General features: G+C 43.8%; 1 protein-coding gene across 12 annotated transcripts in view; it reads right to left on the bottom strand.

Annotated features, from left to right (window-relative positions):
* Nucleotides 1-24,107, bottom strand: part of HPS3 (HPS3 biogenesis of lysosomal organelles complex 2 subunit 1) — a 38,362-nt gene extending 14,255 nt beyond the window's left edge. For 6 of the 12 annotated variants that reach the window (XR_002800829.2, XR_011427062.1, XR_002800830.2 and 3 more), the window contains exons 1-10: nt 23,724-24,078; nt 16,956-17,447; nt 16,226-16,397; nt 16,036-16,121; nt 12,463-12,655; nt 8,704-8,845; nt 5,858-6,012; nt 4,014-4,122; nt 1,560-1,741; nt 163-343 (exon numbers count right to left, since the gene is read on the bottom strand). Coding sequence is in view for 4 of the 12 variants with exons in the window: in XM_023621081.2 (XP_023476849.1) it covers nt 163-343; nt 1,560-1,741; nt 4,014-4,122; nt 5,858-6,012; nt 8,704-8,845; nt 12,463-12,655; nt 16,036-16,121; nt 16,226-16,397; nt 16,956-17,447; nt 23,724-23,940 (1,929 nt within the window). In the remaining 8 variants the exon portion in view is untranslated. Of the gene's footprint in view, nt 1-162; nt 344-1,559; nt 1,742-4,013; nt 4,123-5,857; nt 6,013-8,703; nt 8,846-12,462; nt 12,656-16,035; nt 16,122-16,225; nt 16,398-16,955; nt 17,448-23,723 lie in introns of all 12 variants that reach the window. The other 6 variants (XR_011427061.1, XR_011427064.1, XR_011427063.1 and 3 more) reach the window with 2 other exon arrangements.
* Between the last annotated feature and the right edge of the window lie 465 nt (nt 24,108-24,572).

The following is a 24,572-nucleotide window of genomic DNA, read 5'->3' as shown; positions in this document are numbered from 1 at the left end:
ACTACTAATGAAGAAAAGGGCACATTAGTTACCTTTTTAGGAAAAGAAGAATATCAAAGAAAAATATTTGGAATTTGACTTCTAAACGGTATTACAGAAAATAAATCGCTAAAATGAAAAGTTAAAAATATTAGATATAACTAAATAGAAAACTATATTCACTTCACTTAATTCTTCATCCAGGTTTTCATAAAGTGAATGATTAATGTAAAAGATTAATCCCCTCTCGTATTTCTGCAATGCATCCTCGACTGTCCAGTCCACTCGGGCCAAAACTTCAGCCATAGACAAACCAGACATCTTATAGTACGGCAGGGCGAGGTGCGAATGCTGGCTGTCAAGCCTAAAGAGAAGGAAGCAAAAGACCCTCAAATTGGTCATTTTTAAGCCTGGACGTCTATCACATTTGATAATAAAACAGATGTTTTCCAGAAGACAGAAATCTCAAAATACTTTTCTACCTCTTAGTGGTGGAACAAGCTCCTAAGTTTCATTCTGCATTCACTCTAATTAATGCAGTTTCTTTTTGCCTGCTCATAATAAAAATAGAAAAACAATTCATTAAGTGGATTTTAACATTCATAATGTGGCTCTAAAATAATGGTGTTTATAGGAAGGAAAAGTCTGTTTGAATAATTTATAATCATTCCCATGGGTCAAGTAATCCTTTGAAACAATCATACACAAAAAAATTTATAGGGGCTGGCCCAGTGGCATAGTGGCTCAGTTTGCACGCTCTGCTTCGGCAGCCTGGGGTTCAGGGGTTCAGATCCCAGGCACAGACCTACACACTATTCATCAAGCCATGCTGTGGCAGCATCCCACATACAAAATAGAGGAAGACTGGCACAGATGTTAGCTCAGGGCCAATCCTCCTCAGCAAAAAAAAAAAAAATTTATAGGGGCCAGCCTGGTGGCACAGCAGTTAAGTTCACACATTCCACTTCAGGGGCCTGGGGATCAGCAGTACGGAGCCCAGGTGCAGACATGGCACCACTTGGCAAGCCATGCTGTGGCAGGTATCCCACATTTAAAAAAAAAAAAAAAAAGAAAAAAATTATAAACATCATTCTCAAAAGTATAAATCACTATTCTAGGATCCTAGTGTCCTTTTCTGACATCACAAAAGCATTGACTACTAAGATTAAAATCACAGACTGTCCAACTCGCATCTCTCTCCCTTCAAGGTAACAGGCAATAAACAAGTTGTATGGCTGTCTCAGGGAACTTCACTGCTCATGGGCCCCCACAAAGGCCTAAAAAGAAACTTCAAATCCCAAGTTAAGTGGTGGGAGACTCATGAACTTGAGATTCACTGCTCATCTAACAAACCGTAACTCCTTGAAGGCAGGGAACAGGTTGTGTTCATCCTTGTACTTCTGAGCTTAGCACAGTACCTGGCACACAGTAGGTGCTCAACAAATGCTTATGGAATAAATGAATAAATGGACCACCTCCCCTCGCACATTCCCCCATTTATAAGGTAACTACCAGAGAAGGAAAAGTCATCTGAAGCTCAAGATGGCTTCTCTGACGAGCTTCCTAGGAGCATCACCAACCTGCTGTAGCAGTCTCCCAGGTGCCCACAGCTGTCTTTGAAAGCTTCTAAAAGCTCCGCTTTCTCTCCAGGCTCCAGCTGGCCGGCATCCATCAGGGCAGCTCGCACTAGCAGATGAGCCTCGCTCAGAAGGTGGATGCAGCCCTGGGTCTTTGCAGTCTTGTAGGTATTACTGTAGTCCACCTACAACAAAGACAGCAAACAGCGCGTGTTGCTGCACAAAGACTCCCCAGAGTCTCCCGGTTCTATCTACATATTTTGTAAGTAAAGTTAATATTTGGACACATCAAATCATAAAAAAAAAAAGTGGTTATTATCATTCTAACAGGGCCTAGCTGAAGTGTTTTTCTCCCCTACAACCTACGAGCCAGTTTCATACATACATGATTGTAAACGCTCCTTGTTAAACAGCATGAGGCATTAGAGAAGGTACAAACAGTACTACCATACTAATAATACCGCTAACTTAGCAATAACTTGGTCACGAGTTGCTAAGAACATATCTGAAATAGCTAAGTTTTTTTTTAAGTTCTGTGATTTGAATCTTTCTCAAATTCAGACTGAGTATCCTTCCTTTACTTTAGTTTCAGTTGGTGAATTTAGGTCCTACCACATCCATTTCTGGAACTCGCAATGGGCTTTTAAAAATTATCACTAGCTAATGTGAGTCAATCAGAATTTTTAGGCTCCAGGAGGCAAATTATCGAGAAGAGATCTAAGACTTTCAATTCAGCAAGACTAAAAAGGCAGGGCCAAGCTGATGTAATTATCAGCATTAAAATGCCACGGACAGATGAGGCAAAATCTTGACCTGATGATAAAATTACCATCTCCAGTGAGGCGGAAATGGACATCATGCGCCTCCCAACGTGATACCTGAGAAAGACACCGTATCACTGACACGATATCCTGGCCGAGGAGAATATATAACCTGAATCAAATCATGAAAAAAAAAAGGTGGAGGAGAGAAAATATATTTCTCAAAAATATCTACGTCATAAAAAACAAAGGTAGGCTATGAACATATTCCAGATTAAAGAAGGCTAAAGAAACATGACAATTAAATACACTACCCGACGCTAGTCTGGATCCCGGACTGGGGAGGATGCTATTAGGCCATTACTGAGTCAACTGACGAAACTGGAATATGAACAACACACTAGATAAAGTATTGTGTCCACATTAAAGTTCCTGAAGCAAATGACCATACTGTGGTCATGAAGTCAAAGAGCCCGATTCTTAGGACACGCACACTGAAGTATGCAGGGGCATTAGGCTATGATGTATGCAATGTACCTTCCAGTGGATCAGAAAAAAACACACGTACGTGTGTTTAAAAAGGTCAAGAGCATGGGGCCAGCCCAGTGCCGCAGCGGTTAAGTGTGCACCTTCCGCTTTGGCGGCCTAGAGTTCACTGGTTGAGATCCTAGGTGCATACATGGCACCACTTGGCATGCCATGCTGTGGTAGGCGTCCCACATATAAAGTAGAGGAAGATGGGCATGGATGTTAGCTCTGGGCCAGTCTTCCTCAGCAAAAAGAGGAGGCTTGGCAGCAGATGTTAGCTCAGGGCTAATCTCGCCACCCCCGCCCCAAAAAAAGGGGAAGAGCAAATAAACAAAGAGACAGAGAAGTGAAAGGGGTATGATGTTGACTCTGGGTGAACTGTGTGGAGAATATTCAGGTTTCATTTATACTATTCTTATTCTTCCAACTTTTCTGTAAGTTTGATATTATTTCAAAATAAAGAGTTAAAAAAATTGTCAGGGATGAGTAGGCAGCTGCCACTCTTAGAAAAGGAATAAGGGGGCCGGCCCAGTATCGCAGTGGTTAAGTTCACACACTCTACTTCAGCAGCCCGGGGTTCATGGGTTTGGATCCTGGGTGTGAACCTCCACACTGCTCATCAAGCCACACTGTGGTGGTGTCCCACACACAAAACAGAGGCAGACTGGCACAGATGTTAGCTAAGGGCCAATCTTCCTCACCAAAAAAGAAAGAAAGAAAGGGAATAAGGATGCCCACTCTGGGCCCCTGCCCACAGGACAATACTGCAATCTGCAGTGCCCTGGAACAATCTGCTAATATTTCAAATAAGAGCAAGACAGGGATCAATGATCGAAGATTTCTTTCAGCTCCACGTCATGGTTCTCTTTGCTAGGGTTCAAAGTAAAAGCCAAAGGCTGTTTCTGTTTAGACTGGCTAATGGATCTTTGTAGGGTGGGTATGAGTAACGGAGTCTAATTTCATGAAGGGAATTTCTTTCTACTGGCTCCTCAAATGTCAGGAGCTGTGAAAACGAGAAAGGGAAAGAAGATACACACTCCACCGTCAGACAGAACCTGGAAGCTGGTTGGCTGTGGCATTCCGAATGTGTGACAGTCAGAATCAATCTCTGGTCATCAATTCCACTCTACATTTCTACAAATAAGCAACAGAAGTCTGAAAGGAGTACCATTTCTTTGTACAGCTGCACTGGCGAGATGGTATTCACAATGTACAAATTCCACCCGGCCTCAGCTGCAGGAGGTGCTTTGAGCTTAACACTGGTACCTGTTCTAGAACTGAAAGCAAAACAAAGGACAAGAATTGTAAAACAAGACATATTATTAATAAATGGCAATTTTAAATGGTAAATATTGGATACCTAAAATAATGTAACTTTGAAATCATTTTCATTCAGCATTTTCTTCAGTGATTAACTGCACAGTACATTTTTATTAGTTCACAATGCTACACAGACCTGCAACGTTTAATGTTCTACAACTCTCACGTACTGATAAACCAATCACTTCCAATTCATTCCAGAAGCATTCTTAAATGGGCAATAAGCTCAAAGAATGGGCAAGACTCCTCAAAAGGAAGAGGGACCTGGCTGTGAGACTCCCTATGTCCAGGCTCTCCTGCACGTGGCCTCCCTGAGTCCAGCACGCCCCACACCACAAGTCTGAGCAGAAGCTCCAACAGAGCAACAGGCAAAACATGCACGGCTGAGGGAAAATGCAGAAGACACATTTAACTGGAGGCCTGCTTAAAGCACTAACCTATCTCTTGCTTTCACTACGTGATGCATTTTCTGTAGCATATAATCTTTTTAAACTGTAGACCTTTGACCAAATGAATTTTCAAATAAATAAGGATTTTTTAAAATCATTTAAACATTCGATACCTTTTAAATGTCAAACGTGTAAGGTTACAAGTTGTTTTTCCTCTCGCCACCAGCTTTTAGAATGAGTTCAGGCCACTCTGTGCCTACACTAAGCGACCAGTTACCCAAGCCAACTGATTACTCCTGCTGATGGGACAAAGCACAGGCTCAAACAATTTGAAAAAGCAAAAACTCGGGTTAAAAAGAGAAACTGGGGCGCCGGCCCCGTGGCCGAGTGGTTAAGTTCTCACACTCCGCTTCAGTGGCCCAGGGTTTCGTCAGTTCGAATCCTGGGCGCAGACATGGCACCACTCATCAGGCCACGCTGAGGTGGCGTCCCACATGCTACAACTAGAAGGACCTACAACTAAAAATACGCAACTATTTACCAGGGGGCTTTGGGGAGAAAAAGGAAAAATAAAACTTTAAAAATAAATAAATAAATAAATAAAAATAAATAAAAAAATAAAAACTGATGGTTAACTTGAAATACACTGATGGTTAACCTGAAATACACTGTATGTTTCTTCCCCCAGATTTCTTCTGATTAAATTTCACATAGAGGAATGTTCAAATTAGACTGCATGCCTTACAGTTCACAGTATAGAAAACTCGAACAGAAGCACAACTAGTCTGGAATCAGAGTTAGTGTTATCAAAATGCTATTTTATTTTAAGGTAGATCAGCACATATCTATACATCATGAATGTGCTTTAAGGTAAAAAATGCATCGTTAACTTGTTTTGAATTGAAATACCAGAAAATAATCTTTGGATAAAAATGTAACCACTGGAAGGTAAAAGAAGAAAAAGAGTAAAGAGCCTTCTAGTTCAGATTAACATCTAGGCTCTTCTCACATGTTAATTATACAGAAAAGCATGTCCTTCAATGTCTTCTTTGAAATACCACAGATTTTTATTGAAACTATTTTACCACTCATTTTCTTCTAAAAGTTCAAGGTCAGTTATGAAGAATATTATAAAGGTCATTAGAACCTTCTTTTCTTACTCTGGAAAAAGAACACCATAGAAAACCATCTGATCATTCAAAGTTTTGATTTAAAAAAAGATACACTAAGACACACACAATATCCCAGGACCGATTCATTCCAGAAACACTGGCAGGACTATCTGGCAGTGAGGGGTGCTTACAGAAGCCTCTTGGGTGACTCTCTTCTCTCTGGCGCGGCCTCAGGGTTGGCCTTGGTCAAAAGCACCACGTGGTTTTTAAAGTGACAGATGGCTTTCAAGCCTATGAAAAGCTGTATCCTTAAAGCACAGACATCCATACTGACAGGTGGGCAAGCCTAGCAAAGGAAAAAGCACAAATTAGCCAAGGAATAAAGTACATGAACTTTAATCTTCAAAAATCAATCTACTGGATAAAAATCTTTCCTTCTCCTCCCGCCCCCAAAATAATCCAAATTCTCATTCTTATCAGAGCGAGGAGGTTATCCTAGCCAAACTTATGTACCCCATATCTATTTCATACGTGCCCGCCAAAGGGCTACTCAGTGCTTGGGGACTTAATGAAGGCAGGAAGCAGGGGCACCTGAGGCCCTCACAGCTGTGGGAACTCCCGGACACGGCCCAGAGCGGCTCCTGGAGCGCAGCCATGGGCTTGTAACCTGCCACCCGGGGACTCCCCACTTGTGGGCTGGCTCGGGCGTAAGCCCAAATGTGGGTTCTAGGCAAAACCAGACACTGTAAGAGGACGTTCTACTGCACGTTGAGCACATAAATGGTTTCTGAGTGTGTGGGTGTATGAGAGAAGTGCTTGCACGCTCAGATGGCTCCTCAGGTGGGAACACTGCCTGGAATGGCTCACAGGCTGGGGTGTCTCAGGTAAACTGAAGGAAGCCCTGGACCAGGAGCCAGGCTCCTTTCCTTATACAGGACCATTAACTCAAGTAGAATGGATAAGGAAGATAATGGAAGAGCTCTTTGTGGGAGCTCACAAAATGCTGCCAGGCGTCTTCCCTCTCCTCCAGCAATTCTCCAGCAATTCTGAGCTCATCTTCACCACCCCTTTGCACAAAGTGCTCGGGGAAACACCTCCGTCTATGTTTCATTCCTAAGAATGGTTAAGATGGCCTTGGCTAGTGCTGAGGAGTCGGAATCTCAGAGGAAAGGGAGAAAAAGACCACGTGCGCCCTGGACCAGGCTCCAAGGTTGGGGAACCTTTTGCACACACCACAGCTCCTGAAGCCTGAGTCAGCAAGCGGGCTCCATGACTGCATGCTTGTCCGGGTGGCATCTCGGATTTCAGAATAGGGGAACCACAGGGCAGGGGGAGCCACAGGCGTGACCATCCCTGCCCTTCCCCCGCCACCCTCCGGAGGACTGGCCTCAGGGCAGCAGGCCCTCCCCCAGCTGCCGTCCCTCGTTTTTCCTCCCCTCCTCTCTGCCTTGATTCTTCCCTCTGAGAAGACCTGGAATTATGATTTTTTTTCAAATGTAGGGTGATTCCATCTCAATCTACTATGCACCCCTCACTCCACCATCACCACGGACATAAGCCTAAGTCATTCCGAGGTTTAAAACAAAAAACAAGCAAAGTGTGGGGAGAAGTGAAGTTCAAAGACTCTGTCAGCTTCCTACTTTTACAAGGGACATAACCTTTCTTTTTAAAATAATCTCTGGAAAAGGCTCTGTGTGCATCTTAAATGCAGGCAGCAAAGGCCTGGGAAACCTGCGATCTGCTTTCCCAAGAGGCTGAAGGCGGGCGGGCAGCCTGGGAAGGCAGGCCAAAGCAAAGGAGGCACCGAGAGCTCAGTCCGCAATTCCTGTAAAATGCTCTCAGAGCGCAACTGGGGCAACGGGGACGGTGCAGAGTGCCTCAGACACATCAGGCACCACACAGGCAGCCGGCCTGTTGACGTAACCATCATTACTGAACGCTTATTTTTTCCAGAAAAAGGTGTCCCAGGTGCCAGATGGACATAAACTGATTTGTGAAATAGAGGCCATCGTAAGCTGGGGTGCCCTGCAGCGTGTACGTTGACAACAAACATCCATCCCAACAGCTTACACTTCAGAGGTAAAAAGCATAGGATGCGTATTATGAAAACGATCAGTATATTTCTGAGAACAGAAATTCAAGGTCAGAAAATACAGAATTCATCATAAAATTGTCTACGTTCATTTTGTGGTCAGGAGCTTTCCAGAGACTAAGCATATGACTCCTCACTAAAAACGAGGCTATTGATCCAGCATATCCATTAACTCTCAGATTAAGACTACGGAAATACAGAAGGTGGTCGAAGGCTTGTAAAATGACAGAAGAATTATAGGCATATCTGAGAACAGTATAAATGATCAGTATATTAACAGTATAAAAAATCAGTTTAGTGCACTGTATTCAGTTTTTTTGTTTCCTTTTTTTTCTGCTTTTTCTCCCCAAATCCCCCCAGCACATAGTTGTATGTTTCAGTTGTGGGTCTCTCTAGTTGTGGAATGTGGGACGCCGCCCCAGCATGGCCTGATGAGTGGTGCCATGTCCGCGCCCAGGATGCAAACCAGCGAAAGCCTGGGCCACTGAAGCGGAGCGTGCAAACCCAACCACTCAGTCACGGGGCCAGCCCCTGTGTTCAGTTTTGTGCTCCTGAATATACTGATTTCTGCACTGTTTTGTTAACTGCTCTACACAATTGCCGCCAATAAAAAAAATAAATAAAAAAAATAAAAGAATAAAACTGTAGTTATCTACAGTGGTGAAGTGCTCTCTCTGAAGGTAGACTATACGTATTCTTTATTAAACTTTAAAAACTATTCACTATACCTAAATTCTAAGTGAAATGTTTTCAAAGTAATCTTAAAAACTGTCACCTAAACCATGAATTGCAAAGTGCTTATTTTACATGCCAAAGTTCTACTTCGATAAACAAGATCTTAAGACCGTCAACGTTTGCCAAGCTCAGACCCAAGGGCAAATTTGCAAGCACTCATTTGTTCCCCTTTGCTCTTAAGGTTTCGCTGTCATCACAGCCAGTTCTAACCTTCAGGGTGGTGTCCACGTACGGGTCCTCCTCCCGGGCTGCCGCCGCGCTGCACCGCACGGTGAAACACTGCAGGTTGTTACTGAGGGAGAGGAGAGAGGCCGCTGAGCAGAGCCGAGGCCCGTGACCCACATGCCCACAGCTGGGAGGATTTCACAGGTGAGCAGAGCAATGGCGGGGGGTGGGAGAAGACGCAAGTATCTGTCAAATGCTGACAAGTCAGACTTCCTCTTAAGAAGAAAAGTACCTCAGAATCCCCAGGAACTGTTTTTTAAAATAAATAACTGGTCACACCTCACTCTGCTGAATGTCATCTCTAGGGGCTGTATCTAGACAGGTCTATGTCTACAAAGCTCCACATGTGGCCCTGACATATACTCCTAGTTAAGAACCATGGACCTGGGTCAATACCCTCAATTTATAGACAAAATGGCACCCCTAGGATCTGCCCAAAGTAGAGAGAGGTGACTATCAAAGCCAAGATGGGCATGTGCGTTCCCTGACTGTTATTCTATCCACCGAGCCTGGGTTATGCTGGGCAGCACACTTGTGTTATGCAAACACAAATCCAGCCAGAGACTGCCTGAGGGCATCTTCAGCATTAACTAGTTCAGCACTAAGCAGCTCGTTTTAAAGACCAGGGCATGGAAGGTTCAGGACTGGTCCAAGGCCTCCCTGGAGAATGGAGCCAAATCAGATCTGGGTCTCCTTATTCCTCCAGCTCTTTCCACAACCCTAGGCTGCCTCTATACAGTAAAACAACGTAGGACCCCAGTAAGTACACAATAGAAGCCTGGTGACTGGCGGGTAAGTCAGCACTCCAATACTGACATGAAAAGCAGCAGTTAACTTAGAAATTACTACAAAATCCATCTCATAGTGGGTTCATAGAAACAATTTTTAAAAACAAATTAGAAAGTGGGAGAAGTAAAAATGAACTCTGTTGAAATAAAAAAATAAAAGACAAAGCAAACCTAACAATGACCTTAAAATAGAAGAAATACTTCTTTCACAAGAAAGGCATGCTGACATTTTCACAGCCGCGAGACTGCACAATGGAGGCAAGAGCTATCGGTCGGGACTCGCTGTCTGTTTGCTGGGGCTTCCACTTCAGCCCCCGCCCACTGCCACCTCTGTCCATTTCCACAGTGCTCTAGGACACAACTTCTGGAGTCATGGCAACAGCTGGGAGAGCAGCACCACCACTACTCTGGAGGAGAGAGTTAGTGCCCTCAGGAAGAAAACTGAACGGAAGGGACTTGGAGACAGCAGGGCACCTGCAGTGGGGCCAGAATGACAAGTGAGAGTAGCTATGACCACAAAGGGAAATGACCTTCAAGTTCTACAGGTAAAAAGCCCAAGTACTCATTCTCACCTCCACCAGCAGAAATCCAGCCATTGGCTAGTGTTGGAAGATAGCGGCAGTGTAAGAGAAGACTGAAGGGAGCCGGAAGCATTGGCATGGAAAGATGTCCAGGATATGCTGCTAGGGAAGCAGTGTGTTGCTGAACAGTGCACAGCATACGACCCACCTCTGTTATATAACTACTGCTTAGAAAAGCTTCAATAATGTCCTACCTGGAAGCAGGCAAAACCCACACATTTTAAGTCTCTTCAAATCCTCATAATGCTATGGTTTTCAGGATTCTACATTTCAAACTGGTTCATGACTGATACTTGAAAGAAGGAGGAATAAGTTTAGAGGGTCCACTCACTGAATTCTCAGTGTCCTGAACATCTACGCAATCACAGGGAGAAAAGGTAGCCTTTTGCATCAAAATTTGGGGACAGAAATTCACATTTTACACCTTTCTCCCTCTCGTTTTTCCTTGGTTTCTGAGATGCTGTAGTTTCCTAGGTTCTTCCGCATCCTTGAAGATCCTTCTCCTCCTCCCCTTGCTTCCTAAATATGACCTTCCCCACAAGTTAGTTCTCCATCTACTCTTCTCTGTCTCTATTCTCTTGGGACCAGGCTCACTACTTTGATAATCAGCTCTCTTTTGGCGGTAATAAAATGTCTAAGCTTCCCTCTCTTCCCTAATCTTCAGTCCTATGTGTCTAAAGCCTACTTAAGATTTCCTCTCAATATTCTCTAAGCACCTCAAACCCAAATGTCTAAACAAAACTTCTCTTTTGCCCCACACTGCACCAGCCTCCACTCTTTCATAAAAGCAGGCTCAAAACTCTGGTGGGGTTTTTCATGCCTCCTCCATTCCCATTATCCCGTCAGATACCAAGTGTTGTAGTGGTCTCCTTGAAGCCTCTCCCATGCATTCTTCCTTCTCCTCTCACTGCAACTGCTCTGCCCAAATACAGACCCCATTATCCTTCCCCGAACCATGTCAACAGCTTATTCACCTATGTTCAATCCATCCTCCACAATGGCCATCATTAACTTTCCCAAAGCAATGCTCTGATCATCTCACTTTCTTTGGTCAAAACCTTAAAAAAATACCTTAGTTTAATTTCCAAAGCCCTGAGCTATCTCTCAAGCATTATTTGCACCATTTCTCTACGTTTCAACTTCTTTATTTTTAAAGAACATCACTACACAACACTTTGGAAATTGAAAAGACTAGCTACCTCCATACTGTTCACTTAAGAAACACACAATAGCATTTGAGAGCAGGAAGAGAAGAGAGCATCCCTATTAGGAGAGGGTTTCAGAATCTCCAGGTGGGTCCTGCGCTGTTTCAAACATATTCCAGCAACTGCTGGAGATTCTGATACAACCACTCAGCCAAAAAAACCAATCACCGTCCCATCCAACTAATTATTGGACGCTCCTGCAAAACTGGACCTAGCCTTTGTTGGCAGTCTTCCCTCTATCTATAACGCCCTTCCCTTCCAATCTCCATCTGTCCAATGCTAACCAGCTTTCAGGACTCATTTCAAACACAAAAAACTTTTCCTGTGTGACTCAGCCAGAAGTAATTTCCCTCCAACCACAGCCTACTCTACTTTCACAAAGTCTTAAGACATTTTTCACAAATCTCCCCGTGTCTGTGTCCCGTGCATGTGTCTCCGGCCCTCTCTTATGTTGTTGCTTTAGAAAGTGGATGGTCTATCTTATTTACGGTTGCTTGGCCAGAGGGCCCAGGGCAGGGCCTTGCACATAATCTAAGCTCAAAAAACAGGAAACAGAACCAAAAGCATCACTTACTACTGAGATGAAAGGAAATGAGATTAAAGTCCTGCTCAGGAACCCAGTTGACATGCCAGCATACTAGAGGAAGACAGCTCGGAAGACATCTGCCACCAACTAGCCACATGACCTGGACCAAGCCCAACCTTTGGATTATTCCCCCATCAATGCTAATCAGAAGGTAGAATCAGATAGCCTGTCTGGCCCCATCACAGTTCTAAACCATTATGAAATATCTCAACTCATTCAGAAAGGATACAACAGCAATGAAAACAAATTAGGAAATCTAAAAAGAAATCTAAACAAATGCCCTGGTTGGCCCCACTGACTTTTTATTAGAATTCCTTATGAAAATCCCCCCTCAAGAACCTTACACTTCCTTACAAAGATCCCCATCCAGTCTAAGAAAATAAAACAAAGGCAGAACCAGAATCTAAATCTTCCACATTGAAAAGGCAGGTACAGACCATAAAAACAAAATAACAGATGTATATCATTCAGTAACAGTGCTATATACTGGTTCACACAACTCTCATTCAAAGATCTAGGGAGCAGCTCAAGAATTTACAGAAAAATAAGTGACTCAGAGGCCAGCAGGTGACACTGCAACATACCTTGTGATGACATGCAAGAACTGTGGCGTGAGCACTGCCTGCTGGGACTTCTCGGGATACTGGTAGACTGACATTAATTCAACAGATTTGACAACCATGTAGAGATAGCCCACATGAGGCAAGGAGAAAAAACAAAAGAGACTCAGCAACTCTTTTTCCTGAGATGAATTTTTTCTATCAGAAGTAAAAAAACCTGTACGAGAAAGTGAAAAAAAAAAATAAATACCACAAAACCAGTAAATAAAGAGAATCAGTATCTTGACTTTTCTATGTAAAAAATGTCTATTGGTGGATAACCAAGGAGCTGCTGAGATGAAGCTGCTCTTTATAGACGAATGCCAGTAAGAAATGAAAAAGGAGTGATATAATTAGAATATCACCATTTTGCAGCCCTAATAAATTAACAGATCTAGATAATAATCATCAATGGTTGTTAACATCACAAAATGAGTAAACCAGATACTGTGTACCTTCCAAGAGAACTCAAAGCTAGCTGTGTTACTAAAAAAATCATCATCATCACCACCATCATCTGGTCAAGCCTGTCTAGACCAGCACTGTCAACAGAAATATAATGGGAGCCACAGATGTAATTTAAAGTTCTTCTAGTAATGACTTTTTAAACATTTTATATATGCATACATATTTGTTTTTTGCTGGGAAAGATTTGCCCTGAGCTAACATCTGTTGCCAATATTCCTCTTTTTTTTTCCTTTCTGCTCCCCAAAGCCCAAGTACATAATTGTATATTCTAGTTGTAGGTCCTTCTAGTTCTTCTATGTGAGCCACTGCCACAGCATGGCTACTGACAGACAAACGGTGTGGTTCCACACCCGGGAACCAAACCTGGGCTGCCGAAGCAGAGCACACCGAACTTTAACCACTAGGCCGTCAGGGCTGGCTCCCTAGTAACCACTTTTTAAAAAGTAAAAACAGCCAAAATTTTAATAATTTATTGTATTAACCCAACATATCCAAAAGATTACCATTTCAACAAGCAATCAATAAAAATATTGAGATAATTTATATTCTTTTTTGCTGTACCAAGTCTTCCAGATCTCGTGTGAATTTTGCACTTACTGCCTGTCTCAATTCAGACTAGTCACAATTCAAGTGTTCAACAGCAACTCGTGGCTAACGGCTACCACGGTGAACAGGGCAGCTTTAGATCTAACTACCAAACCAGAGGGAGACACAGAGGGCACAGGAACATGACAAATGACCCCGTAGGGAGTCAATCAGCAAGTCTTAGAGTGTGGGAAATTCTACAGTAATAGTCCAGTTTCTTGCTAACTAAATTGCAAAGAAAAGAGAAAGAGACAGGAAGGGAGAGCTACATGTTAAAAGTGACTCAAAAGACACACCAACCAATTGCAATGAATGAACCCTACTTGAAATGTGATTCTAACAAATTATAGAAAAAAATTTTTAGACAATCAGGGAAATTTGAACACTGATTGGATGTTTGATGATATCAAGGAAATTTTTTAAAATGTAAAATGATATTTGGGGTTTGTTTAAATAAAAGAATCCTTTTCTTTGAGAAACACATGCTGAAATATTTATGGATGAAATGGTATAAACTCCGGCATCCGCATCAAAATAATTTGGCATGGGGCAGGGAGTGGCCACGAGGAACACTGCGGAAGCTGTGTGACGGCTACATGGGGTTCGCTGTACTATTATTTTCTCCACATCTATGTGCTTGAAATGTCTCATAATCAAAGTTTTTAAAAAATGTATAGCTCTGATTGACACCTTCAAGGACACCCATTAATAACAGAAGGTCCATTTCTGCACTCTCCACAACTGGCACAAAGCAACCCGCCCAGTTTCTTCTCCGTCTTCTTTCCCCTACACCCCTGTGCTCTGGTCAGACAGAACTGCTCACTAATCTCCAAACACACATGATGATTTTACACCTGGCACATGTTGGTTCCCCTTATGTAAGATCTTACCAAAACCTCCATCTTCTAAAAATTCTACTCCTCCATTAGGGTCTAGCTCACATAATGCACTGCCTACCCATTCATCTGTCTCTAAGTAAATATTTGTCAGGTACCTACCAAGAGCCACTGTTCTAGGTTCTGGGGACACAACAGTGCATAAGACAAGGTACCTGCATTCATTCTGTGTTGGGGACTGGGGTGGCGAATAAACAAACTCTGCAGTGTGTGGAGAAGGGACAGTTAAATTGAGAGGTCAGGGAACTCCTTTGTGGTGAGGGGACATCTGAGCTGTGAGTTGAATGACTTGAAGACACCAGTCACGCAAGATCTGAGGAAAGTGCATCTGAGCAGGTCTTCGATATGAGTGCACAGGGCATGTCCGAGGGACAGAGAAAGGACATATGCATGGAGAACAGTAAGCAGAGTGAGTGGGACAAGATGAGTTCAGACTTAGGGGTATGGAGGCCACGGGAAGGCTCTGGGATTTTATTCCAAGTGCTAGGGGAAGCCACTGGATACAGTTAACCCCTCACCTGGCTGTGGGGCTGTCTGGTCTCCAGCCTCGTCTCACACCCCCTCCCTTGCTCCACTCTCCTCAGTCTGGCTTCTCTCAGTTCCTCAAACAGAAGCTTCTCCCTCCACCACAGCGCCTTTGCTGCTTCCTCTGCACCAGCCCCATCCTCGAATCAGCCCCATGCACTCTTCAGATCCTCTTTCTCAGGAAGCCTTCCCTGCCCCCGGATGAGGTCAGGAGATTTCTTATAGGCTCTCAAGGCAGGATCTTCTCTCACAGAGCACTCATGACAGTATGTAACTGTATACTCCCGCTGGTGATTATTTGACTAATGTCTGCCTCCCCCACCAGACAATAAGCCCCATGAGTATAACGACTCTGCCTGCTTCTGCTCATTATTGGCTCCCTGGTATTCAGCCCAGCACCCAACACAGCAGGTACTCAACAAATGTTTACTAAAAGAAAGAAAAAATAAAGAAAGGTTATAAACACACTTAATCCGAATAATGTTTCTATCTTTCTCTAGGCAACATCTAAAGATGTTAAGCAGGCCAGGACTAAGCACAGAACCCAACGGTGATTCTCAATCTTGGCTGCCCATTAGATTCCTGGGGAGCATTCAGAAAATACTGATGCCCAGGCTCCATAGTTGACCAATTAAGTCCGAGTCTCCAGCATGCAGAGCCTGGGCATCAGTATTTTTAAAGCATCCAAGTAAGCCCACTGTGCGGCACGGTGGAAAACCACTGCTCTCAATGACTTTCCCTTCAGTCCACATGTTCCCACCTTCCTCACAAGGCCATCACAAGCAGCTCTGCCCAGTACCCAGCTGGAACCCAGATAAACCCTAGCTACAACAGGGCTCCAATTTCCCTTTTTGGGCCTAGTGACCGTTTCAAGAAGGGCAATGAGTTTCGTCTGTCACTTCCTCTCCATGGCTTCTCCTAGCAGACACGACTTCCCTTTCTAGCGCTCACAGGTATTTGCTAAGGAGCTTGTCCAAGGCCACAGGGAAACTCAGAGGAGGAACCTAACCCATCACCCATATCGGTCTCCCCTCCCAGCCCAGAGCCTGTTCACCTCACCGCACTATAGCACTGTCATACTTACCAGTTTGATAAATGGGTAGCAGCTGAAGTGAATGCAACTTGATGTCATCAGACAAGACGTAGGATGAGATATCAGGAGCAAAACGTCTATGAGTTTAGAGAGAGAGAGAGAGAGTGAGAGATCTAATTTCCATGCGCTTTAACCAAGTAAATACATATTAAATGCTGGTGAATAAAAAGCTTTCTAATACCTATAGAGCAGGTGCTGAACGTGGAAATATTTTATTTTTTCATCAGCTAATCCTGTTGACTCCAGCGTAACCGATACTCCAGACTGTTCACTTTTTTCCCCAAGGAGTTCCATGGGCTTTTGGCAGATGACAAAATCATCTGACTCAAGCTGCAAAGTTTCATTCCTGGTGCCTTAAAAAATAAAATTTAAGAAAAGAGTCTAACAACTCCAAGTACTACTTGAACGAAAATTAGATTTCATAACATCTCCCCACCAATTAAACAGGCAGTAATTTTATTTATTTATACACACACCACTCATATATTTAGAAGGCACCATGGTTTTGAAAAGTCTTAGCACTTACTCATTTATTCCTCAAAACAACTGATAAAGTGCAACAGAATATTATTATCATTCCCATTACACACACGAGGAAATTGAAGCTCAGAGATGGTATTCCCAACTCAAGGTCATTCAACTAGTAAATACGAAAACTGGGACTAAAAACTCCTCATCTAGCTGCAGCTGTTCCATCGTTTCTATAACAAATATACACTGAAATACATTTATATGCTACAGAATAAGCCTCGGGCAGCCAGACCATAAACCCAAATCCCATGTATTAGGAATGACTAAATCTATAAATAATGTGGTTTGGCAACATGTATGCTAGAGCCCTTCAGACATTGCCAGAAGTAAGGGGTTTCTTTATACCTAAAACAAGAAAGCAAGCTAAATTCATTATTTACCTTCTGCCTGTTTCACTGGCTTGTTGGTCTCATGTGAGTAGTGACTAATGCTCTCTCCATTTTTAGGGTCTGACTCCAGTTTTACGATTAAGACTTCTAAGTCTGACATGACAGCAACATATCCAACACAAAAAGAAATTTCAATAGGAGTGATATTATCTATGTGGATGATTAAAGAGCGTTCAAAGTCCACTATTGAGAAGTCCTCATTAATGATCTGATACTTCAGACTAAACAGGACTAACTTATTTGTGCAGCCAACAAGAAGGTCTCCTTTTGCAGGGCAACAGGAAATGCACAGGGGGGCCTCGGAAAGCGGCATTTCCACAATAGACATCTGGTCTCTGAGGGTCTGGCTGAAGGGCGCCTCCACCTTGTGCCCCACCAGGCGGATGCACACTCGAGAGCTCTCAGTCCTCTTACTCCTCCAGTTCACATACGCACGCAGAAACGTAGCTTTGTTTTTCTCTTCAATCGCTACCAAATAGTCCCCTGAGAAGGAAATAAGATTATACTTAGAATTTGTAATTAGAAATAATCACTTACCTTATGCCATGAAAAGGAACTATTAATGAATCCTAATGTGAATGGCTGAATTAAAGATTGCTTAGAATAAAACCCTACGTAACAGGATCTCGGGTGTATTTTTAACTGACATTAGGCATTTAGGTTCAAGAAATACAGTTTCTGCCTATTTGAATGTCTTAAGATGACCATTAATTATTCATTAGCTGATAGAGAAGTTTTACATTTTACTTCTCACATTAGCTCAGTGTTTACTGTAGCTCTGAATCTACAGCTCCAACAAAGCTCTCCTGACATCAGCAGTCTTCGTGTGAGGTTAAAATTAGGTGTAAATTAAGGAACTGAGGAGGTTAGCACAACTCATCCTACGACCCCTCCCCGTCCCACAAGTCACATCTTCATGTAAACTCTGAGAAATAGGACAAAGCTGGACATACTAAATGAAATTTAAATCCAGATTAATTTTCCCTTAATTGTTGCTTTTATTAGATTTTTTAAATTACAAAGTAATTTTGTAATTACTTTCTGTTATGAGAAGTTAAAGTGGTAAAGAGCTGCAAAATGAAAAGCATACTGATCTCTCCCCTGTAGTCCGACCCTGGGAGCCAACGTTAACACACAGCCTGATGCGTCTTCTACACCATTCTCTCATATAAACATAAACAGAGATTAGAGCGGTATTTTGTCTGTTTTTTTTTTTACCAAAATAGAATCACACTAAATATATTTCACAACCTGCAACTTTTAAGAATACGAATAAATCTTTCCCTCCAGGTCAATATATGGATATCTAACATCCTTTTCAATATCTGCATAATATCTTGGATATACAGGTGCCAAATTTATTCAACAATTCCCCTACTGATATACGTTCACGTAGTTCCAGGTCTTTTTGCCACTATACTTCAATGCTGTAATAAATAGACCTGTATCTATGTATTTATTTACTGGGAGTTTGTTTCAATGGCACAAATTACCAAAAGTGAGAACGTTGGGCCAAAGGGCAGGTACCTTGAAAATTCTGATGGTGCCAGATTACCATCACAGTTACGTAAGAAAAACTCATGCTGCCAGCAGCACTGTTTGAACACGCCTGCTTCCCCACATCCTCACTGGCACTGACCCGATGTGATGGGGGAAACACGGACTCTCACAGTTATTAGAGCTTATATTTTCTCGTATGTTTATCAGCTATGTATAATTTCTCTTCTGCAAGTTACCCACTTTTTATTAGGCTGTTTGATTTGTTTTTCTTATCAAGGAATAGCAGCTCTCTGGGCAAAAGTGCTATTAATCTTTTGTTGGCCATAAATAGCAAATTGTTTTTGGTAGTCTATTATCTGAGTTTTGACTTTGCTTATGGCATCTTTTACCATACAATTTTTACACAGTCAGAGATGAATCTTTTCCTTCTTGGCTTCTGAGTTTCCTAACTTCCTTAAACAGTTTCCTACATCCTCCAAATTATATAAACATACTCTTACATATTCTAGTTTAGTGGGGGTTTTTACTTAAATTTTTAATTTTTACAACTTTGTGAGTGAGCTGGAGGGGAGATAAGTCACAGGTCTTCCAAACATAGAACCTACTACCTACTAACATTATTAGATAAACAAGCCCTTTTCCAGTGAACTGAAATTGAAAACACTGCCGTCAACACACTGACTTCCCACATACAGACAGAGCAAGGAGGCAGGTGCAGCTCCTTTCTGCAGACACTCACTGGGCTGGCCAGGTCCCCTCCTCCTCCAAAACAAGCCAGACTTCAAGAAAGGCATCTCGTGATGCTGGTCCCTCTGATGCCACAGAGATGGAGCCTGCACCGGTTCTCTCCCTGAGAGCTTGGTAGAATGCCTAAATACACCCTCAGGCTCCATGCGTTTGCTCACTCTGTTCCAGAGAAGCAGTCTGGATGGAGCTGGGGTCAAAAGATGCCTTGTGGCCTCTATTTTCCTAGAATTCCCTTGATAAATGAATTTTTTTTTCAGTTTTTCTATTATGGAGAATATACATAAAATTCACCATTTTTAAGCATGCAATTAATTCAATGGCATTAATGACATTCAGATTGTTGTGGGACCTCACCACCACCCCTCTCCAGAACTTCATCTTCCCCAAAACTCTGTATCCATTAAACAATAACTTCTCACCCCTTCTCCCGAGAATCTAACCACCGCCATTCTGCTGTCTCCATGAATTTGATCACTACAGTACCTCACATAAATTGAATCATACAATATTTGTCCTTTTCTGTCCAGCTTATTTTCACCTGGCATAACGTCTTCAAGGTTCACTGTGTTGTAGCATGTGTCAGAAGTTCATTTCCTTTTAAGGCTGAATAATATTCTACTGTATGTATAGCCCACATTTTGTTTGTCTGTTCATCTGTCGATGGACACTCGGGTTGTGTTCACGTCTCGTCTATTGGAAGTCACGCTGCAGCGAACATTGGTGTCATGAATATCTGCACAAGCCCCTGCTTTCCATTCTTTTGTGTATATACCCAGAAGTGAAAATTGCTTATGGTGATTCTATTTTTAATTTTTTGAGGAACTGCCATTGTGTTTTCCACAGCAGCTTGACCATTTTACATTCCCACCAGCAGTGCACAAGGGTTCCAATTTCTCCACATATCTCACCAACGCTTATTTTCTTTTTTTATAACAGCCATCCTAACAGGTATGAAGTGGTATCTAATTTTGGTTTTGATTTGCATTTCCCTGATGATCAGTGATGTTGAGCATCTTTTCATATGCTTCTTGACCATTTGAAGAAACGTCTATTCAAATCCTCTGCTCATTTTTGAATGGGCTTGTTTTTTTCGTTGTTCAGTTATACGAGTCCTTTATATATTCTGGACATCAATCCCTTAACAGATACACACTTTGCAAATATTTTCTCCCACTCTACAGCTTGCCTTTTCAATGTATCAATAGTGTCCTTTGACGCACACAAGTTTTTTTTGAAGACGTCCAATTTATTTATTTTTTTCTTTTGTTGCCTGTGCTTTGGTATCACATTCAAGTTAGTAAATGAATTTTAAAACTACGAACATTTGTTTAGTTATAAGAAAAGCTTTTTATTCATGAATTTATAAATATAGGCCTATTTCACTTATAAAGTCTATATATCAACTGTTTATATATAATCTGCAAACTGTAGATTGTGCCCATACTGTCTTGTACATTTTCAAATTAATAACATTTTATAAAGATGTATAGAACGTGCTAAGTGTGTCTACCTGACAAGCCTTGTGATCAGTGCTCTAGAGTTCTCTCACGTAATTCTCAGGACACACCTACAAGATATCATCTCCTTCTCCATTTTCTAGATCAGGAATCTGATGCTCAGACAAGCTAAGTAACTTGCCTAAGGCAACACAGCCAACAAATAATGGAGCTGGGACTTAAACCTGGATCTCAGCTCAAAAGCCAATGCCTATTCCCCAATAATGCTGTCACTCAAAATGTTACAAAGGAGATATAAATCTAGAGGATTCCATGGATCTTACAGCCCTGTATAAGAGAAAGGAACTAAACTTTTCAAAGCACTGTGTGCCCAGGGCTTTACATTTTATTTACAACAGCTCTATCTTCATTAAGTAAATTAAAAAATCATTCTCATATTTACTCTGAAGCTGAGACTCCTTTTATGTAGCAAGACCATAAACTTGGTTAACACTAACACTAGATAAAGGAAAAGGCTGCACTCCTATGACAAACTTGACATCAGAAGGCAGACAAAATACATGATACATTAAAATATGTTTTACGCCTTTAGAAAAACTGAGGGAGGGTAAGGCTTGGTGGAGAGGTGACAGACAAACTAGTGCTGGTTTAATACACTTGTGCTAAAGGACGGGCGATGAGGACCATGTTTTCTGCTTGGGTAAGGGACCTGCAAAACATTTACGGTAAATATAAATGGTGGCTGTCAGACTCATCCTGTTTCTGGCAGGGGGAGATTTGCTACACAGGAAGACACTGGGCGCTTCGAGCTGGAATCCCAGGTCCAAGTTACCGTGAGTGGGAGGAAAGACACCAATACGAAGAAGCTGAGAAGTGAAGACAACTTATCTGGATATCGAATAGCGAGAAGTCCTACATGCAGACTAAGAGAAGCTGCACCCAGGGGCTGAAGTTCAAGCCGAGGACTGAAAGCTACCCTTCAGCTATACGACCCATGCTAATGCCATACCCCATGACTCCTGAACTTTAAGATCGCTAGCTGGATTATAAAAACATCTTTGTTTTTCAAGGCCTCGTTAATGAGGTTACCATGCTATTCACCGCCTGCAGCAGCCAGTATGGCTCTAGGCCAGCGGTTCTCAACCCTGAGTGAACCTTAGACTCACCCCAACGCTGGGCCACACCCGAGGAAACTGACAGTTTCTCTGCGGATGTGGTCCAGGTGTTGATATACTTTAAAGCTCCTCCAAGTGCTTCTTATGCACAAGCAGCGGCATCCAAGGGTCCCCAGAACCATCACTCAACAGGCAAGAAAGCTAGACATTTACAGATGCCTGCCACTTCCAATTCTGGAATAAATACCCACTTGGAAGAATGGGGCAAATCATGTAAACATAAAGGTCTGTTTCTCTCTCACACACATACACACACTGAAACTGAAACCAGTGAGTTTGCCACTCAGTAGAGCTCTTGAAGGTGAGAACTCCCGTGCCTAAAATGGGGGTGGGATAGGGGAACTACAGATATTGTGAAATCACTGCGAAGGATTTCATAAGAAATACCAAAAAATCAGAATCTTCTGCTGAAAGAGAATTCACATATCTAATAACTGGTTTTCAAACAAGTCTGTGGACCAGTGCAGGCTCCTGTTGATGTCTTCACTAGTCAGAAAGAAAAAATAGCAAGAGCATAGTAAGCTGCTCATAAAGCCAAGACATCCAATGTTTGGGGCTGTTTTTTCTTTTCCAAGTAATGGTGATAGCAAGTAGCCAGGCTTTTCATTTTTAAAAATATATATCTTGGGGCTGGCCCATGGCTGACTGGTTAAGTTCACATGCTCTGCTTCAGCAGCCTGGGGTTTCACTGGTTTGGATCCTGGGTGCAGATGTGGCACCACTGATCAGGCCATGCTGAGGCGGAGTCCCACATAGCACAACCAGAAGGACCTAGAACTAGAATATACAATTATGTACTGGGGGACTTCAGGGAGAAGAAGAAGAAAAACAAAGATTAGCAACAGATGTTAGCTCAGGTGCTAATCTTTAAAAAAATATATATATATCTATAGCTCTTTACTTGACAAAATAGTCAGGTACTCTGTATGGCAGCCCCACAGTTATTTACTGATCCACAAAATCCCAATGTCTGGAAATCACTGATCTTGTAATTTAACTTACTTTTTTTTAATAGAAACTGAGACTCAAAACTTTCGATAAACTCACACCCATCCAGCTGCGGACAGAGGAGGGGTTAGCCGGTGATCCCCCATCCTCCCGGTTCCTGCTCTCCACTTCATCAGTACCTCAGGCACCGGCGGTTCCACCGTAAATACTGCAAGTTACACCTTTACACCCGTCTTAAAAAGCTGGAATCGAACTTTAAGTGTATCCTTAAGCAGTTAAAAGACTCCTATGGTGGATCCTTCCGTAGTCTTAAGTACCTATTTTTAAATGCCGGATTTTTCTAAAATGCGGATACACCTACACAATACCCTCTCGGTACTGCTTCGCATTTCTGGGGGGAAAAGTAGTGGATGCTGCTACGCCGGGTGAGTGAGTGAGGTCCAAGACCTGAGTTCTGCTTACATAGATTTAAAAATCAGCAAATAATGCAAGCTTTCAAAAATCAACAAGAAGTGAATAAAGGTATAGATGGAAAAAGCCTGGCCATGATTTGGGACAACTGTAGAAGCATGGAGTACCTGGGGGTTCAGAGCCCTATTCTCTGTACTTCTGTACGTGTTTGAAGTTTTCTAGAGTAAAGGTTTGTTTCTTTCAGTGTCTGAGTTGAGCGAAATCCAGCCACCCAAGCCCGGGCCTCTCCGGCGGGGACGCCAGCCCAGGGGGTGCCGGCAGCGTCCCCCGCCACCAGAGGCAGGCGCACAGCCGCGTTGCCACGACAACTGCAGAGCTCAGCGCTCCCGCTGCGGTCCGCCGCCCGACTCCGCGCGACCAACCGAGGCGTTCTGGGAGGCACGAGGTCCCTTCCCACCCCGAGCGGCCACCCAGGGGGCTCGGTCCTCTAGAAGGAGGCCCCGGGCCCCGCCGCTACTCACCGGCCTCGCTGTAGGCCAGGCGCAGCACCCGGCCCAGCGTGGAGAAGGCGCACCTCGGCTGGCACAGCTCCTGGCCGGACACGGCGAACGCCTCCACCTTGCAGCCCGCCGCCACGAACAGCGCGTCGCGCCCCCCGCCGCAGAACCGCTCGGGCTCCAGCTTGCAGGGCACCACCTGCTGCGACCCGAACGGGTGCAGGTTGTACAGGTGCACCATCTCGGCGAGCGGCTGCGGGCCTGCCCGGCGGTGCCCGCCCCAGCCTGCCCGCCCCGCGGGGCGCCCGGAGCCCCCGCGCCGGCTGCGGAGGCTGGGCCACTTCCGCGAGCGACTGCGCCGGGCGGGTCACGTGAGCGCCAGCCGGCCAGCCCGCCGCCCGGCTTCTTAAAGAGGCCGCTCCGGGGCGAGACAGACGCGGGGGAAGCGGTGGCCCCGCCCCGCCCCGCTCGGCCCCGCCCCGCCCCGCCCCGCCCCCCGCTCCGCCCCGCCCCCCGCTCCGCCCCGCTCGGCCCCGCCTGTGCCCGGGAGCCCCTCGATCCCAAAGCCTGGGACCAGGCCGCCCAGTACTGGCGATTGCGCTGTGCTCAGCGGTTGGCGGCCGCAGGGACCGCTGTGTCCTTTCCGTGGTCTTTTCACGTTACCGCTTTGGGCCAGGTGCGATGTTTAGGCCCTGGAGGACGTTTTAACACCTGCCCGTCTGCTCTCTTGTAGCATTTCGTATTTGCTTCAGGGACTTTACTCCTGTCTCCCCAATAGCCCGTGAGCTTCTGGAGGATAGGGCTGCAGAAAATTGAAGTGTGGGGCACTTGGCTCAACTCGGGGCTAACCACATCGAAGGGTTGCTCAGAAAT

The sequence above is a fragment of the Equus caballus genome, chromosome 16 (genome assembly GCF_041296265.1).
Source record: "Equus caballus isolate H_3958 breed thoroughbred chromosome 16, TB-T2T, whole genome shotgun sequence".
NCBI classification, from domain to species: Eukaryota; Metazoa; Chordata; class Mammalia; order Perissodactyla; family Equidae; genus Equus; species Equus caballus.
This window is presented reverse-complemented; position numbering and strand designations above follow the sequence as displayed.